Genomic DNA, 17405 nt, shown 5'->3' on the forward strand with positions numbered 1-17405 from the left:
AGAATGAAATTTAGATGTGCTTTGGACACTCAGAAACTTCAAATACGCCCTTTGAGAATTTGCCGTGTAATTTATTTTGACAATGTCAGTGTTCGACGAGATAAACCATCTCAGTTCCTCCTCTCCTCTTAGTATTATCCTCTGTTACATATTGTATATGTTACAGTCAAAATCTGTCGGCGTACTAGATCTGGTTGACGAAATTTTCCTCCATGGATAAACACATGTCAGATTGCTTGTCAACGATCATCCAACGAGACTCTTTTGATATCTAAGTCATCGCGGAATCAAAAAGAATAAAATAGAATAGAGAAGAGAATTTATATGCATATCTCTTTTATCATTATCTATATTTACTCAGATATAAATATAGAATATAAATAGAAAATATATATAAAAATATGATTTTACCTTTCTCAATCTTTTCACTGTAGTATCAATTTAATATTTAATATAAAAAATAAAATTAATTTGTTTATAAAAGAGAGTCCATTATATGTAATGCGTGTGCACAGTAACAGTATGAATTAATTATAGGGATAAATTTTATTGGAAAATGGCATAAATTTTATTAGGAAAAAACAGGATGAAGTACATAATAATAATAATAATAATAATAATAATAATAATAATAATAATAATAGTTATTATTGTCCCAAAAAACCGGTCTAAGTTTTCTGAAACGGCCGGCCTAACCGTTCTTGGGCCAAACCAACACTTCTCAACTTGGCTATATTCGTCGCCATGACGTCCGGTTCGACCGGCGGAACGACGCGAACCGGGTTGGGCCCGACGCTGACGGCTTTCTCGCACCGGCAACTCAAGAGTCCGTTGGCCTTCCGCCGCTCTCCGGCCATCGCCGTCGCGAACCGGTCGTGCTCCTCCTCTATAAACCGGAACTCGTCGTAATTGGAGGCGGCGCTTGAGAAGTTCGTGGCGAAGCCTTCTGCGGTAGCGACGCTCCAAACGACACTGGCCTCGCTTGGTGCGTAGCCCTCGCTCGGGGCGACGGACTGCGCGGTCACCGCCTCGAGGCTCCTCCGATGCTGCAGGATTTCCGCAGCGGCGCTGCTCCCGACGAAGCGCCGTCCCTCGAGCTCGTCAAGGGAGTCGCGGCGGCGGTTTGTCGTCGGGGCCGTCGACAGGGTGGTCTCGATCTCGAAAAGGTCGGAGCTTGTGTCGCTCGCCGCGTCCTCCTCCGGCCGCGCCTTGGGGCTCGCCGGGTATAAGAACCTCGAGCGGTCCCTCTCGCAGAGATGAGGAAGCGCCACCTCCGGCGGTTTCATCATAGTCCTCGCGGCCTCCTCGGATGGACGGAAGACCTCGAGAGACTCGCGTGGAGGACTCAATACGGGGAAGGAGAAACCAGCAGTCTCGGTGAAGAGTTTACCGGAGCTCACTATCCGGTGGCCGAATTCCGCCGGAAAGGTCTTTTCCGGCGAGAAACGAGTTGCGACATTGAAAAAGCTCCGATCTTTACCCCAATTTCCTGGAGATATCTTCGTCACTTCCCCGGCGTCCAATTCGCCGGGAGCCAACTCCGGGATGCTACTGAGCCCCACCTCCCCTGTTCGAAAACTCAGCCTTTTCGCACTAAGCGGAGCGTTCAACTCCATCGGGCGGCGCGCCTCCACGTCGACGGACTTCTTCCCGGAGCAAGGGCAGCTCCGGCGGAAGAACCTGCGGACACCAGACGACCGGGGGCTCCTTCCGGCTAGGAAAGGCCCCGGCCTGGGGACCAGCAAGCCGGACTTGCTATTCCAACTAGCCTCCGAGGACGCGGTCGGAGTCTCCGAGCTCCGAATCCTCCGCAACCCGTCGAGGGAGGAGACGGAGGACGCCCGGGTATCGGAGGAAAGATCGCACCTTTCGAGCACCTCATCGTCGGCGAGGGTGCCCTTGGCGGCGCCGGCGCTGCCTTCGCTGAAGTAGCGCTCCGCGTCGAAGATGTTGAGCTCGGTGTCGTTGCCGCCACGGCCGGCGAATGTGCAGCGAGAGGTGTGGAAGGTGGTCGAGGTTTGGTAGAGGCCGCCATTGAAGCTTGCTTTTACAGTGAGCTTTTCCATCTGAATTTCTCCCTCCCTGTCTTCGTAAGATCGAGTCGAGCTCAGCCTCAGCGCAGCAGAACTGGAGCAGCTGTCCCGTGGGTTTTAACGAAGACTTGTTTAAACCCGCCGTGAGAGAAAACAGACCTGGGCCCACTGAAATTATCTTGTCCCCAAATTCATCAAAGGTAAAAATCAGTATCATAACACCTCTAGAATTTCTATTTTGTTTTAAAATACTTTCTCTATACGATCTTCCCGATCTTTAAAATATTCATTTATACTATCTTTAATTAAGAAAAAAGGTAATATAAATGCTTGTTCATGATTCATGAATCTATATAAGAACCATGTATTTAGAAGAGTTTATCACTAATATAAATTTAATTTAGGGTTAAGTCAATCATAGAAGATACAAATTCAATCTCAATACTAAATACTATAGAATCTAGTTATAGGCAAAATAAAGTAGTTAAAATGGGTTTGTCTAGACTTGAGCTTATCATGACTTGGTGCTTTAATGCCAAAGAAGGTATTGTTTAATACAAAGGTGTTTATTTTTATTTATTTATTTATTTATTTATTTTGTGAGGGAGAAGGATACCGCGCAACAAGATTTTAATGAAAACGAAAGCATAAGCCTAATTCCAATAATGGAGCCTCTCGTGTAGCGATATGATCGCGAGAGGAGGAGAGAGAACAACTCTTCACTAGTGACCAAACCTTGAGGAAATACAAGGCCATTGTTGCCCATAATTTCCAAAGAATGAGTCACATGGGTGGCGAGGGTAAACAGGGGAGAGAAAAGGAATTATAAAGAGAAAATAATTGGTTAAAAAATAAACGAGGCCCTAATTATTAGAAATCATTAAAAGGATGTCGTTTGAAAAGAAATAAATAAATCAATCAAATGAACACTATCGTAATTTCGTACCCAAAGTATCCTTATTTCAACACTATTATAACAGGCAATAAGTTAAAAACATTTTTTTAAAAAAAAAAAACTTGATAAAAATTCTATGCCAGAATTTTTATAACAAGTTCAAAATTACTTTAAAATTATTATAACAATTATTAAATAACCACTACAATTGTTTGTGAACTTGTTATAACATTATTATACAACTACTAAATAATGTGCTCTATTTATAATATCTGTGATAAGTTGAATCTGTATTTATTTTAACAAATAGTATGTTTTATGTATAGTAAATTTGATGAATCGGTTTATTTTAACACGATATAATATCTACTAATTAACTAATACATAATTACTAAAATAAGGATATCTTTGGTGCCCTTTTGACAATTCAACAGGTTTAGAGATGGAAAGATTGAGTTTAGTGTTTAACAGGAATAACACAACAAAGTTTTCAATTCGAATGGAGTAAAGAAAATTTTAAAAAAAAAAAAGAAATAGTAACACAAATGATTTTCTTTAGAATAATCAACCTAAAGCTGCGTCTTTTCATAACCCATAAGATTGAATGTGGACCTCTAATCCCATTGCCACTCTGTCACCTACAACTCGGTCCTGGTCCTGCTCCTAAAGCCTAATCGAAGATCTCCCATACTTGTCAATTCCCTAGAGTAAACTTTGTTTTTAACAAAGGGATGAATCCACAACACTTGTGAAAATATAATGGCCAGGTATTTATAGAGGATGGTTATTAAAGAGGCATTTTATTATGTTTTTTATATCTAAAATACTCTTATTCATACATATATAGAGTGTTTTTATTTTAAATGTGTTAAAGTAAAGCATTTTTATTTTGTATTTGACCTGTTAAAAATACTATATATAGAGTGTTTTTATATAAAAAAAATCTTTATCAACATGTTTTAAATTGATTAAACTTAATCACAATCAATTCCTAATGGTCAAAATCACTGTAAAACTATTATAGCATCTATTGAATGGTTACTACATTGTATAGTGATTTGATCCTATTGAAGCAATTTTAATAAAGTTGTTAAAGAATTTTTTTTATATATATAAAAATATTTTCGGTAAACCGTTGTGGCAACTACTCCATAAATGTTGTAGTAGTGCTAAAATAAAGGTATTTTCGGTAGGAGAAATATGATATATAAGACCCCTTTTCATGATTCTAAGAATTAGGGAGTGAGACATGGAGGAGGTAAAATAGCAATATTGAAACTATAATGTGCATTTTTCAGATATAAAAGTCCAGGGCTAAAATGAATGAAATCTTCTCCTATTTGATTAGATTACCATAGTAATTATAAGAGTATGATTAACAGATTTACCTTCATTGACATGGCAATCATATTCTTTAACATTCCTCAGGAGTGTCCCCCAACACTGTACCACTCAATATTTAAGTCCCCTGCAATCCAGGAAGAACAGATCACATGCATGCATCGATACAAAGCAACAACAACCACGACGACAGCAACAGCAATAATAACAAAAGAAATACAATGTAAGCATGAACACCTCCTTAAACTATGCATCAACCTGTGGACATCAACCTTCCACATGGGAACTTGACACCCTTCGAATGCTCTGAGCCACCAAACTGATTTGCCATGCACTTCTTTATGCACAAAAATGGAGTTGCCCACGTTTCAGTAACCTTATCGGATATCTCAATCCAACCTCAATGATCTAGAAAAGAATGGCTGCTCCTTCTTGTGGCATTGGAGAGAAAGCCACAGCTTAACCTGTCAATTCTTCCAGACATCATCTAATTGCGTGATCTTTTCAAAGTTCTTAATAGTCTCTTCTTACCTTTGTAGGGCCGTGTTGTAGTTTTCAGATAGGTTCTGAGTTGATAAATACAGCAAGCCATGTGGTGGCATGAGAAGTTACAGTTACTTCTATTGGATTCTCCTGCCTGTAGGCAAAACAACTTTTGGGAAGATGCATGAACATGTATCTCTATTGCCATTAAACTTTAGAAAGTGGATCCCAAGTAAGCGATAAAAAGGAAATCAGTTTGCAACTTTTTGCGAGTGACTGTAAGGATCAAACATATGATGCTACTTTAAGTGAGTGTTCTGAGATAGAGGAACTTGACCTTTACATGATCAACTAATAACAAAGATATTTGGTATATAAAGTTAGGCTCGAACACCACCTTATGGCCATTCAATTTGAGCTGAAATCTTCCTTTCGAGATCTACTTCACTATAGACATTCAAATCCATGGATACTAAACCAGCAAAGCATCTGGAGATTTTATGGCACTTTAAGAATATCATCATCGTCAATTATATGTATCAACAAGTGCCTCATTAATCAATAGTGTTCACTCCATTTCATCCCATAGTAAAAGAAATTAGATTGTTTTGCAACCATATAAGTTTGCTATCTGTCAATATCCTCACATCCAGCTCTTATTTAACCTGCCATTTGTTCTCAAAAAACTCCTTGTGGAACTCACACCAAACCTCGAACTGCATGACTTATATGTTGAACACCAAAAACCAGGAATCCATTCTGATAAACTATTGATCATTAAAATGAGAAATATATGCATGCCAAAGTATACTCGCTTCTTTTGTGTAGTAGATACAGAAAGAAGCAAGCTATTGCTCAACATTTTGTGTTTGGAAGTTTCTCCAATTTTTAGGGAAAGATTTTAGTGTAGCAACTTAAGGCTTCTGCCAGAATAGCTGCCCTAGCAGTTATCGAAACATCTAAACTGCTAAGTTGTTCCAAAACTGAGGTTAGGATATGGAATGGCATCTATAAGTATACTATTACTTCATGCAAGCACACAATTCTAAATTAAAAAAAAAAATCCTAGCTTAAGTAATGAAAATTGTACCCCCTCACTTTCCTTGCATTTTCTTTTCTTACTGGTGTTGAGATCTGTGAACTTCGAATTCCCAAACTTCAGCCTTTAAAAAGAAAGAAGTACAATGAAATAAACACACAGAAAATTCGATGATAACAATGATGATAATTAAAATAAGTAAAATATTTTGAAGAACTTTATATTCAAACTTTGATGTTTGAGCATAGGTACTCAAAGGAGGATTCAATTTTTTCATGTGCCAATCATATAACACCAGAAAATGGCAATGGTTTAATATAGCCCTGCCATGAGCATGCATAAATCATCTCAAATATTACAGTGTTTAAATGCTAATTCATTACATTTGAATGGAAATGTGAGATGAAGGTACAGGGAGAAGGTATACTTTGTTGATTAAACTAGAGGATGATGCCAATGGGAATTCATTGCACACAAATATCAGAAAATAAATAAGTCGAAGACATGGAAATTTAATTGAAGCACAAATCAGACAGTGAATAACTGCATAATACCGACTTCACCTATTAGAAGAAAAGCACATGATATTAAAAAGAGAAAACAAAAATCAAAATTCCATCCCTGAGAGGAATATCAGCAAATCCCATAATATCAAAACTCCACCCCATAAACAAGTCAAAGATATGCAAATTGCATTGAAGCACATATCTGACAGTGAATAACTGTATCACACCAACTTCACCTATTAGAAGAAAGATGCATGACATAGAAAAGAGAAAAAGAAACAAAATCCTCTCTGAGAGGACTATCAGCAAAAAATCCCATAATATCAAGTTTTATCCCGTGGAATTAAGCACATATCAAAGTTCAAGCAACTATGTCGCTTTCAAAATTATTTTAGTAAGCAAGCCTTTAAAAAGGAAAAGACTTGCAACCAAAATAGGGACTGAGGTACTGATTAGCAAAATTGCCCCAAACAAAGGACTGGGGTTTAGGGTAAAAAACTGGTCAAAATGAGAGAAATTTCAAGGTAATTGTTAGGAGATCATTTAACAGTCATGATCTTGATCATTGATGCAACTCCAACACGGTGTAGAGCCACAATAGATTCTCCAGGTTTGCATAACCCTGTAGCTTTCGCATGATGAAGAGCAAACTCGATGGCTTCATCAGTAGACTCACTGTCCGAAGACTTTGCAGATGCACAGCTCAAAACTGGGATCAATCCTCTAAATATAAGGCTGTGCCTTGCAGGAGCTTCATCACTGCAGAACCATTCGAAGGAATCTGTCCTCAATTCTGGAACCACTACAGACAGAATAGGCATAGCAGGCCTGTATTTCGCTACTAGTTTTGCTGTGCTTCCCCCTCTGGTCAGGACCAAGATGAGCGATGCTTTAGCAGAGTTGGCAGTTCTAACAGCAGATGACGCAAGACTCTCCAGCGGGCTCATAGGCATTGGTGCTGTAGCCATAATTCCTTTAAAAATAGCACCATAATCCAAATAAGACTCTGCTTCCAAGCAAATCTTAGCCATGGTTTGAACTGCTACCTCTGGATAAGCACCTGCAGCTGTTTCACCACTCAACATCACACAGTCAGTGCCATCTAGAACAGCATTAGCAACATCAGTTGCTTCTGCTCGAGTTGGTCGTGGTGATTTGGTCATAGACTCCAACATCTGAGTTGCAGTTACAACAGGTTTTCCTTGTATATTGCACTTGAAAATCATCACCTTCTGAGCATAGAATATCTTTTCAATAGGAATTTCCATGCCCAAATCACCACGTGCAACCATGAAAGCATCTGAATTTGCAAGAATGTCATCGAAGTTGGCCACCCCTTCTTGATTCTCAACCTGCAAGTATAATCAAAGATCATGTATCTTTGTGATCCATACAGAAATAACAGGAAGTTGAGAAACATCAACAGACCTTGGACATCAGCATAATTGATTTGGCATGTTCGCCAAGAAGTTTTCTGACCTCTACAAGATCAGAACCTTTGCGTACAAAGGACAGAGCAATCATATCAATTTTGTTTGGAACACCCCATTTGAGGATATCTTCCTTATCCTTCTCAGTTAGAGTTGGAAGATCCACAATAACTCCTGGAAGATTAACATTTTTCCTCTCACCAAGGAGTGCAGAGTTCTCACAGCGGCAGCGAACGAGTCCTGTATCCTTATCACAAGAAAGAACTGTCAGAGTGATAGTTCCATCAGCACACAAAATGACACTGTCTGGCTTCACGTCCACTGCTAGCTTTTTGTAGCTCATAGATATCATTGTCTCATCTCCCTTTATGCTGTAATCTGTAGTTATAGTGATTTCTTGACCCTGTTTTAGTTGGATAGGCTTGCTATCTTTCAAAAACCCAGTCCGTATCTCTGGACCCTGCCAATTGTAATGGAAATTGTAAGGGAAACACCAACAGTGGTGTTTGCATATCAAATTAACTTCAAAACTTCCTGTTTTCTTCTATTGTTGTGTTAGTAAAATTAACATATTAAGTGCTGTTCTGTTTTCCTGCTGTCTTTTTCTTTATTTATTTAACATCGGCCAATATCAAAGCATCCAAACTTATCTGACCCAGGATTATAGACAGTCTAAATATTAGCTAATAGACATCAAAAGACAGTAAGAACGATGGTATATGAACATGTTTTCTTGCACATCAAATTAACAGAGTAGTAAACAAGTATGCCCGTGTATCATGAAAAGAAAAAAATAAATATTTTTCCAAAATTCATGTCTTCCTTCTAAATCAATCTATTTAGTAAGTATTGTTATTTTCTCCTATTGCTGCCATTTTCTATCTAAAATACAAATATATCTGACACAGGTTTATAAGTAATCTAATTTTTATACCAAAGGTATAAAACAACAGTATGGATGACAAGTAGACAAACAATGGTAGAATCTTGTGAGGTGTGCATTTAGCATTGGTTAAGATACATGTACAAAATCAATAGAACCTTTTTCATAAAATGTCCTTCCCTTCATCTAAGTGCAAAACATGAGGTAGGAAGTTCAAATCAACCTAACTAAGATAAGCTTTTATAGTTTAGAGTATTTAGACTATAATTGTAGATAAAATCAACGAAACAAATGGAGAGACTATTAGTATTGAGTATTGACCATCTTTGGACAAACTATCTAGATTCCTAAATTTATATGTATAGTGAGTAAACGTCCAACATAGACAAATAGGTTATCCCATTTACAATTGCTCTGTTGGATTCGACATTTATAGATGCACTCAAAATACATTTCTTACAAGATATTTTATTGATATACAAAGTCCAAAAGAATTGTTAGTATTTATTCAGAACCTTACTTCTTTACAACAAAAGATGAACAAATGTGAGCCCAACTATTTGGGATAAATAACACAAATCTTATCCTCCCACCATGGAACAATGTTTTCCTTCTAAAGATGACCAAATTTCTTTTGCTCCACACAATGCTAGACAGCTAAGAAATAGAAAGACCGAGATACACCACATTGAGATATCACATATTTGGGACACTCCTGCACGATTTGAGTCCTTTTTTCATACAATGCCTCGTGAATTTTCTCTATGCCATGTTTGTGTGATCTTATCCCCCCATTGAATTTATCTAGGTCTATTTTGATTTAAGCACTTGTCATGCAACAACACAAATATCCCTTTAAACACCAGATAGATCCAGATAATGCAAATACTAGTCCACCAACGCCAGTCTGATCTAATTTAATACGATATGGTTCATCAAAGAATCGTTTTTGCTAAGCTCTCAAACGTATATCTTATCATACAGTATAAATAATCACCAAGTAACAAGCAAGAGTAAATCAAGTAGACAGCCATCGAATAAACGAGAGCTCAACAAGGACGGACCATAGAAAAACAGAGTGAAAGTCACATTAAAAAAACCAAAGACAATACTTTAATCAGTAAACAACGACAAAATCTTTTAAAAACAGTAGATCCTTAGATCTATTCATCTCAGTCGTATTTTAATTACAAAACAACAAAAAAAAACAATAATCTCAGAAAAAGGCAATCTAAAGGGACGCGAAGATTCGTTCGAGAGAAGAGTAAAACCGAGGGCAAGGAGAAACCTTTGTGTCAAGCATGACGGCGCAGAGGATTCCGGTGTTCTCCATCGCGGTGTGGACGTTGTTTAGGGTTTCCTGGTGGTACTCGTGGGATCCGTGGGAGAAGTTGAACCTCGCTACATTCATTCCCGCCCTCAGGAGCTTCTCGACCATCTCAACGGACCTCGACGCCGGACCTAGGGTGCACACAATCTTGGTCTTCGGCCTCCTCTGCGTTTCCTCCATTTCCGACGCCGCACCTAGTGATCGGATCGAGAAAGGACCGAAGGGGAAGAGGTCGGCAAAGGATCCGCAAGCTAAGCGACGGCAACGGAGACGGCGACGTTGACGGCGACGGAACCTGGAGGAGACAGCATGAACGAGTGAGCTTTATAGGGATAGAAACTCTGCAGTGTGCTTCTCCGCACGAAGAATGAGATCGTGATGCTTCGCCCTCGACGGTCAAACCCAAATAGATCGGAACGCGAAACCTACCCATGTTACATTACCCACTTAATAACTTTCTATTATTGGTCTCGTAAAACCGAAGGGAAGAGCGTCACCGCGAGTATGGATGAACTTTACCTAGTGCGTGGACATATTCTTCGCGACCCTAGTTTTTAGAAATTAAATCAGAATTATTTTGGGAGCTAAATTAGATCGTGTTTACTAGAGTGGAATGTTAGGTAATGAGAATGATTCATTCCTCGAGATTTTTTTAAATTTTTTATTTGTTTATAGTTGGCATCACTAATATGGGACGTGACAGGTGACTAATGGTGTTTACATCTGTCGTCAGGATAAATAGGGTTGTAAATGAGTGGAGTATGAGTTTTAAATTTTTCAAATTTATTTGATAAAGTAATTAAGGTAAGCTAAATTCATCTTAAAATGAATCAACTCTTTAAATTAATTATTTAAATTTGACTTGATTTATATTTTCTGAATTTAATTGAGTTTGTTTGAATCTTGGTTTAAACTTAATTTGTTTAGATGTTATCAAATTCTTAATTTAAAATTGATTTGAATTTGGTTCGTTTAAATATTATCAAACTCTCAATTCAAGTCTGTTTGAATATTTCAAACTTTTAATTGTTTGATTGATTATTTAGCTTGATATTTTAAACTTATTTATTTATTTTATTTTATTTATTAATATATTGATATGAGTTTTATTAATGAACATGATTCATGAATATTGTTCACGAATATTATTTATAAATATTGTTTAAACTTATTTATTTAGTTTAACTATCTATTCAAGTTTGTTTATTTAATTATTCTTGTGTATATTAAATGAACATAAATAAATTCATACCAAGTCGAACACTAAATTTATTTATGAATATTTGATTCATTTATAAATCTATAGATAAATCGAAAAATACTGTGGACGACCTAGGTTAACCATTCATTAAAAATTTATTAGTTAATTCATTAGAACTCAATTTTTTTTTTAGATGTCTGAAAAACACAAGACACTTTGCTGCTAGTTCCGGTGTAGAATTTTTCTATTCTACTATTTTGGTAGATGATTCTGAATGGTTATTTGAGAGAATAATTAACTAAACTCTACAGTTTACTTAAATAAGTAAATTGAACTAAATATGTGAGGGTGGATTGGACAAAGCCTTCCACGGGACATTTTATTTTTTTGAATTTGTCCGTATTTTTAACGTTATTATAATAATCATAAGATGTAACGGCTATAATTGTGTATATTAATCAAAGATGAAACATCTATATTAATGAACTATAATTGCTATGATATATGTCCCAGGGTTATAATTTTATTGTAGGATATTTAGATTATCATTCAAGTCGATTCAACCCCTAGATTCTTGTGTATTTGTAGAAATTTTTCCTTTAAATGGAAGACGTAATCAAAGGATATTGGACTTTTGGACTAATCGCCATGTGTATTTTTTGATTTATCCTAATAATCGGTGGAAAAATTCAGTAGGGCCAGAGTTAATGAAGCTAATTAGATTTATAATTTTTTTACAATACATTATTATTAGTGTTGATTAGAGTTAATTGCTATTATTTTAATATTTTATTAAGAATATGCTTCATTTACTAATTAACTTTGGCAAAGTTCAAAATAAAATTATGTTAATGTTTTTTTATTCACATTGAAAATAATTCTAAGGTTTATTAGTAATTTCCACAAACACATCAATCATTGATTTAGAGTTTGAGAGTCAGCTACGACATATTATTAGAAAATTTTCTCATTAACCAATCAAGGATATAAAGTTCAAGACTCTACTATGAGGTATTATTGAGAATTTTTCTTATTAATCAATTAGAAATCTAGAATTGTCTTTGGTCTCACATCTTAAAATTGGTAATATTGTGAGTAAAAAAGTTTCTATAAATACCTTAGTACGACGATATTAGAAAGTATACTTTTCTCAGCCACGTATAATTTTGATGGGAAAGTTACTCCATCTCAATTTTTCTATAAGTACCCTAGAGGTATATAAAATAATAAAAATATTAGAATTAATAGAAAAATATGTTCTTTTAATTTTTAGCCCCAGACTCAAATGCCCTAGTGGGCTTACTAGATTGAAATTAAAAGGCATTACTTGAATATTATTATAGGTGCATGCAAAGAAATGATGAAAAATATCGTATTTGATAAATAATTAGGAGTTTCTATAGTAATCTAACTATCTAACTATTTTTATTAAGAATTTGGATATTTGACTAACTAATTTTGATGAAGTCCAAAATAAAATTATATTAATGTTCTTTCTTATATTAAAAAATATACATTATCATAATTCTCTTTAGTTCCATATCTTAAGAGTAATAACACCGCGAGTGTAAAATACCTTGGGTCAACGACGTTAGAAAGCATATTTTTCTTGACCTTTTGGTTAAGATCAAGTGTTGTATTTGTTTTTATCAATTTAATATTTGATATAAAAAATTAAATTAATTTTTATTAGGGAGAGTCTGCTACAGTAGCTTATTGCTGGGGTTCTTGAGCGTTCTCTTGTGTTGTATTACTGCATGGACCTAGCACACCCTTATACGTATTCATGTATTATATTATTCATGTACTACTGTGTTGTTCTTTTTCCTATTCACACTGAAAATAATTCTAAGGTTTATTAGTAATTTCCACAAACACATCAATCAGTGATCTAAAGTTCGAGACTCAGCTACGACATATTATTGGGAATTTTCTCATTAATCAATCAAGGATCTAAAGTTCAACACTCTGTTTCGTGGTATTATTGAGAATTTTTCTTATTAATCAATTAGAAATCTAGAGTTGTTTTTAGTTCACATCTTATAATTGACAATACTGTGAGTAGAGAAGTTTCTATAAATATCTTGAGGCAGCAATATTATAAAGCATACTTTTCTTGGCTTTTTGGCTAAGATCAAGTAGAGCCACATATAATTTTGATGGGGCAATTGTTCCGCCTCAATTTTTTTTATAAGTACCTTAGAGGTGTATAAAAATATTAGAGTTAATAGAAAGGGGTGTTCTTTTAACTTTTAGCCCTGAACCCAAATGCCCTAGTGAACTTACTAGATTGAAATTAAAGGGCATTACTTGAATACTATTATATGTGCATGCATAGAAATGACTAAAAATATCATATTTGCTAAATAATTAGGAGTTTATATAGTAATATTACTATTTTATTAAGAATTTGGATCTTTTACTAACTAATTTTGATGAAGCCCAAAATAAAATTACGTTAATGTCCTTTTTTATATTAAAAAATATACGTTGTCATAATTCTCTTTAGTTCCATATCTTAAGAGTAGTAGCACTGCGAGTGGAGAAGTTTTTCTATAAATTTCTTAAGTCGACAATATTAGAAAGTATATTTTTCTCGACTTTTTGGTTAAGATCAAGTGCTGCATTTTTTTTTATCAGTTTAATATCTTATATAAAAAATTAAATTAATTTTTTACGAGGGAGAGATCATTACAATAGCTTACTGCTAGGGTTCTTATGTTCTCTTATGTTGTATTAGTGCATAGACCTTACGCATCTTTATATGTATTTATGTATTATATTATATTATATATATATAGAGAGAGATTTGATATGCTGAGCGATACTTTGTGCGCGATCGTGAGCGAAATCCGACATGGGCAATCTGACGCGGTCAAAACCTAATTTTTTTAATCTCTCTCTCATCTGCATGCAACAACTTTTCTCTCTCATCTGCATGCAATAACTTTTCTCTCTCATCTGCATGCAACAACTTTTCTCTCTTTCTTTTTAAATTAAAATAATATTTTATCTTCTCTCTCCTATTATTACATGTAAAAAAATATTGTGGTAGTGATGATACAACATTGTAGCAGCTACTATGCAATAGCTGCTACAACTTATAGTAATTACTATGCATTAGCTGTTACAACTTGTAGCAGTTTCTATGCAATAGCTACTACAATGGTGCAGTAGCTGTTACAACGGTGCAGTAGCTGCTACAACGGTGCAGAAGCTGCTACAATTGTGCAATAGCTGCTATAATGGTGTAGAAGCTGCTACAACAGTGCAATAGCTGCTATAACGGTGCAGAAGTTGCTACAACGGTGCAGTAGCTTCAACAACGGTGCATAAATTACTACAACGGTGCAGTAGTTGCTACAACAGTGCAATAGCTGCTACAACATAGTAGTTACACAATAACACTACTACACGTTATAGCAGCTACTATACAGAAGCTGCTACAACGTGTAGCAGCTATTGTGCAGTAGCTGCTATAACGTTGTAGCAGCTACATCACTTTTAAAAATTAGCGGCATGGTGATTGTTGCATGCAATCAGATGAGAGAGAGATTAAAACATTTTATAGTTGCATGCAGATGAGAGAGAGATAAGTTGTTGCATGTAGATGAGAGAGAAATTAAAAAAAATGGATTTTGGTCGCGTCAGATAGCTCATGTCGGACTTCGCTCACGGTCGTGCACAAAGTGTCGCTTAGTATATCAAATCTATATATATATATATTATACATATGACACATGATGATTAATGTATAATTATTTAACGGGTGGATTCATTACAAATACTAATTTGGTTGATTGTTGTGACAATGGCCTACATCTTCACATTGATCGTTTTCGTTTTAGTGTACTAGTTAAAGTATTGCGAGTTTGATAGATTATAAAAGATTGAACAAATTAATAAGTTTTGAATATCCTGACAGTGCAAATGAGAAGATTGGTTGAATATCCCCTTTTTATTCTATTTAATTTTATTTTGATTGTAATTATTTTTCTAATTCAAGGAGAATTAATAATTTGAAAGTCTTGAAATTCATTTCTAAAATTCAAAGTGAAGAAAAAAAGTGATAGTATTTTTTTTAAAAATCTAGATGTTCGGGTTAGGACTTACGAAAATTTGAGTAATGATTCATAGAGAAAAAAAAAATTTAGAAAAAAGTTCATAGATACATAAATTAATGACCTATTATTTTCATTTTTATAGATTTCATCATTTTATATATGTATATCCCTGAGATTTTTTCTAAAATTTTTCCTTATGAGTATATTTTTTTAAAAAAAATATTCATAGCCATTGGTATAAAATATAAAATATAGATGAGTCTAGTTGGACGGCCCAATGTCACAAGTAAATCACTCCATATATGTAAGGTGCCCTTTATAAAATTTAAACTCTTATTATTTAAGAATTCTGTCAGACGATTTATCATTAGCACGGTAACTCGAGGTAAAATGTAAAATTTTTTGACTTTAATTGAATTTGAAAAAAAATAAAATAAAAAAAAACTATTTATATTTGGAGAAATGAAAATAATAGCATTTAATTAATAAATCTGAATAATTAAAGTCACATTTTTAGTAATTAACTTCCACAAATAAGATTAACTCATAAACATTTTAATATTTTTAATGTCATATAAAATTTATTTGAAGATTACAAGTGATTATATATATGCACATATCTTAGAAATAATTTTATACTTTTGTACAACAATATTTATTAAAAAAATACCAAAAGAAATTTTTTGGTATAATATAATTATCGTGGTTAAGTGCATTTGATATAACTAAATGAAAATGCTTTATAACTAAATAAAGGTATATATTTTGTTAAAGAAAATATACATATTATTTATTAAAACAAAAGATATGTACATAAATAACATTAAAGATCATATGTTATCTTATAAATCTTTCTAAATTATTTTTTTCTTCCTTAATCATTGATTTATTCATCAAATATGTATGATAACTAAGTGAAAATGTGTTAGAACATAGGATGAGACCACTCCTTGATATGCTAGTAGTTGAGTTTCTATGACAAATCGAATGCCAATCAGGTCAGTTTCTATTGGATTTCTATCAGGTCGAGTTATGCAAAGGCTCTAAGACATCTAATGAGAAAAGGTTTGATTCAGACGAGGATTTTCAGTGATGACGATGACTTTGGGAAAGTTAGAGACACCATAAAGAGTTAGAAGGATGTCAAAAAGGATCTCAGTGAAATCTCCTCCGAAGCACAAGTCAAATCTAGAAAAAATAAGAGAAAAGAGAAAAGAAGTGGAATAACATGAAATAATCTCGTAACCCTATTACCTTATATAAGGAGTGAAAAGTGATAAAGATTCTCAAATGACATATCTCTTTAATCTTCTTCAAAGGGCTCACCCCTCATCAATTTGCATCATTATAATCGTCGTGTCATATTTAAACTCAAGAGCGGTTTGAGCTGAGCCCTACTTAACTATGTCTGGTTGAACTCAAGCTCGACTGTGAGTCGGGCTAGCTTGAGTTGAGCTCGACCGTGAGTCGGATTGACTTTGTCCGACCTATGAAGGATCGGTCTGGTTTGACTTGAGCTCATTGTGAGTTAGGCTGATTTGACCCGAACTCAACCTTGAGTCAGGTCGAGTTGATTTTGAGTTGACTGAGTCATGAGCTTACCACACGCCCGTGTCATCTCCGCCACTTGGCTTGGGATGTTTGAACATTAGTTTTATAGATAAGCGCATAGTAGTATTGCGATTGTGCGTAAAGAATTGTCTTCGCATAAGTTTTATCTCTCGATGAATCGAATAATGAATAGCATAGGCAGTTGCGTTGAAGCAAAGGTGAAGATAAAGTGAAAGGGGATTTGAGTGATGGAAATTAAAAGCAGAAGTGTGATCATGAATATGCCCTAATCACAATCACAGCATAATTAAGCATAATAATGTCTGGTCTCTAGTGGTGTGTGTATAAAGCCAAAGTATATGCCTCAATAAAGCAGGCCAAAACCATCTTTATTTCTCCAAAAGAAAGTGCCATGATTTGAATGGAAATAGTCAAAAAAAAAAAAAAAACTTTAGTTTTGATATAAATTAGGGCAATTTCTCTTGGAGGTAATATATGTGTTTGCCCATTGGGTACGATTACCAGCTATGCACATTTTCTTTTAGTAGGATGCTAATTTGACTATCTGTTGGAGGATTTTCAGATTTATTAGGAAACTTTTGTAGGATTGAACAGTTCATCTCGAGATTTAGTCGGCTCGAGGGTTAGA

The 17405-nt window shown here is 35.0% G+C and overlaps 2 protein-coding genes and 2 pseudogenes across 3 annotated transcripts; 2 read left to right on the plus strand and 2 right to left on the minus strand.

Annotated features, from left to right (window-relative positions):
- Positions 1–544: 544 nt before the first annotated feature.
- On the minus strand, positions 545–2149 carry LOC121976218 (protein PHYTOCHROME KINASE SUBSTRATE 4-like). The gene has a single exon (XM_042528300.1). The coding sequence runs from the start codon at positions 2064–2066 to the stop codon at positions 669–671; it is 1398 nt and encodes a 465-aa protein (XP_042384234.1). The 5' UTR covers positions 2067–2149; the 3' UTR covers positions 545–668.
- Positions 2150–6565: 4416 nt separating this feature from the next.
- Positions 6566–10386, minus strand: LOC121976220 (pyruvate kinase, cytosolic isozyme). Of its 2 annotated transcripts, XM_042528303.1 has the most exons (4): positions 10370–10386; positions 9899–10235; positions 7726–8187; positions 6566–7649 (listed from the first exon to the last, which is right to left on the minus strand). In XM_042528303.1, the coding sequence occupies exons 2-4, from the start codon at positions 10118–10120 to the stop codon at positions 6837–6839; spliced, it is 1497 nt and encodes a 498-aa protein (XP_042384237.1). In that variant the 5' UTR covers positions 10121–10235; positions 10370–10386; the 3' UTR covers positions 6566–6836. The 2 variants fall into 2 exon arrangements, with proteins under 2 accessions (XP_042384237.1, XP_042384236.1); XM_042528302.1 differs by lacking the exon at positions 10370–10386 and having other exon boundaries at positions 9899–10354.
- Positions 10387–12741: 2355 nt separating this feature from the next.
- Positions 12742–12918, plus strand: LOC121978888 (annotated as a pseudogene).
- Positions 12919–13728: 810 nt separating this feature from the next.
- LOC121979020 lies at positions 13729–13900 on the plus strand (annotated as a pseudogene).
- The last annotated feature ends 3505 nt before the right edge of the window (positions 13901–17405 follow it).

This window comes from Zingiber officinale, chromosome 4B (assembly GCF_018446385.1).
Source record: "Zingiber officinale cultivar Zhangliang chromosome 4B, Zo_v1.1, whole genome shotgun sequence".
Classification (NCBI taxonomy): domain Eukaryota; kingdom Viridiplantae; phylum Streptophyta; class Magnoliopsida; order Zingiberales; family Zingiberaceae; genus Zingiber; species Zingiber officinale.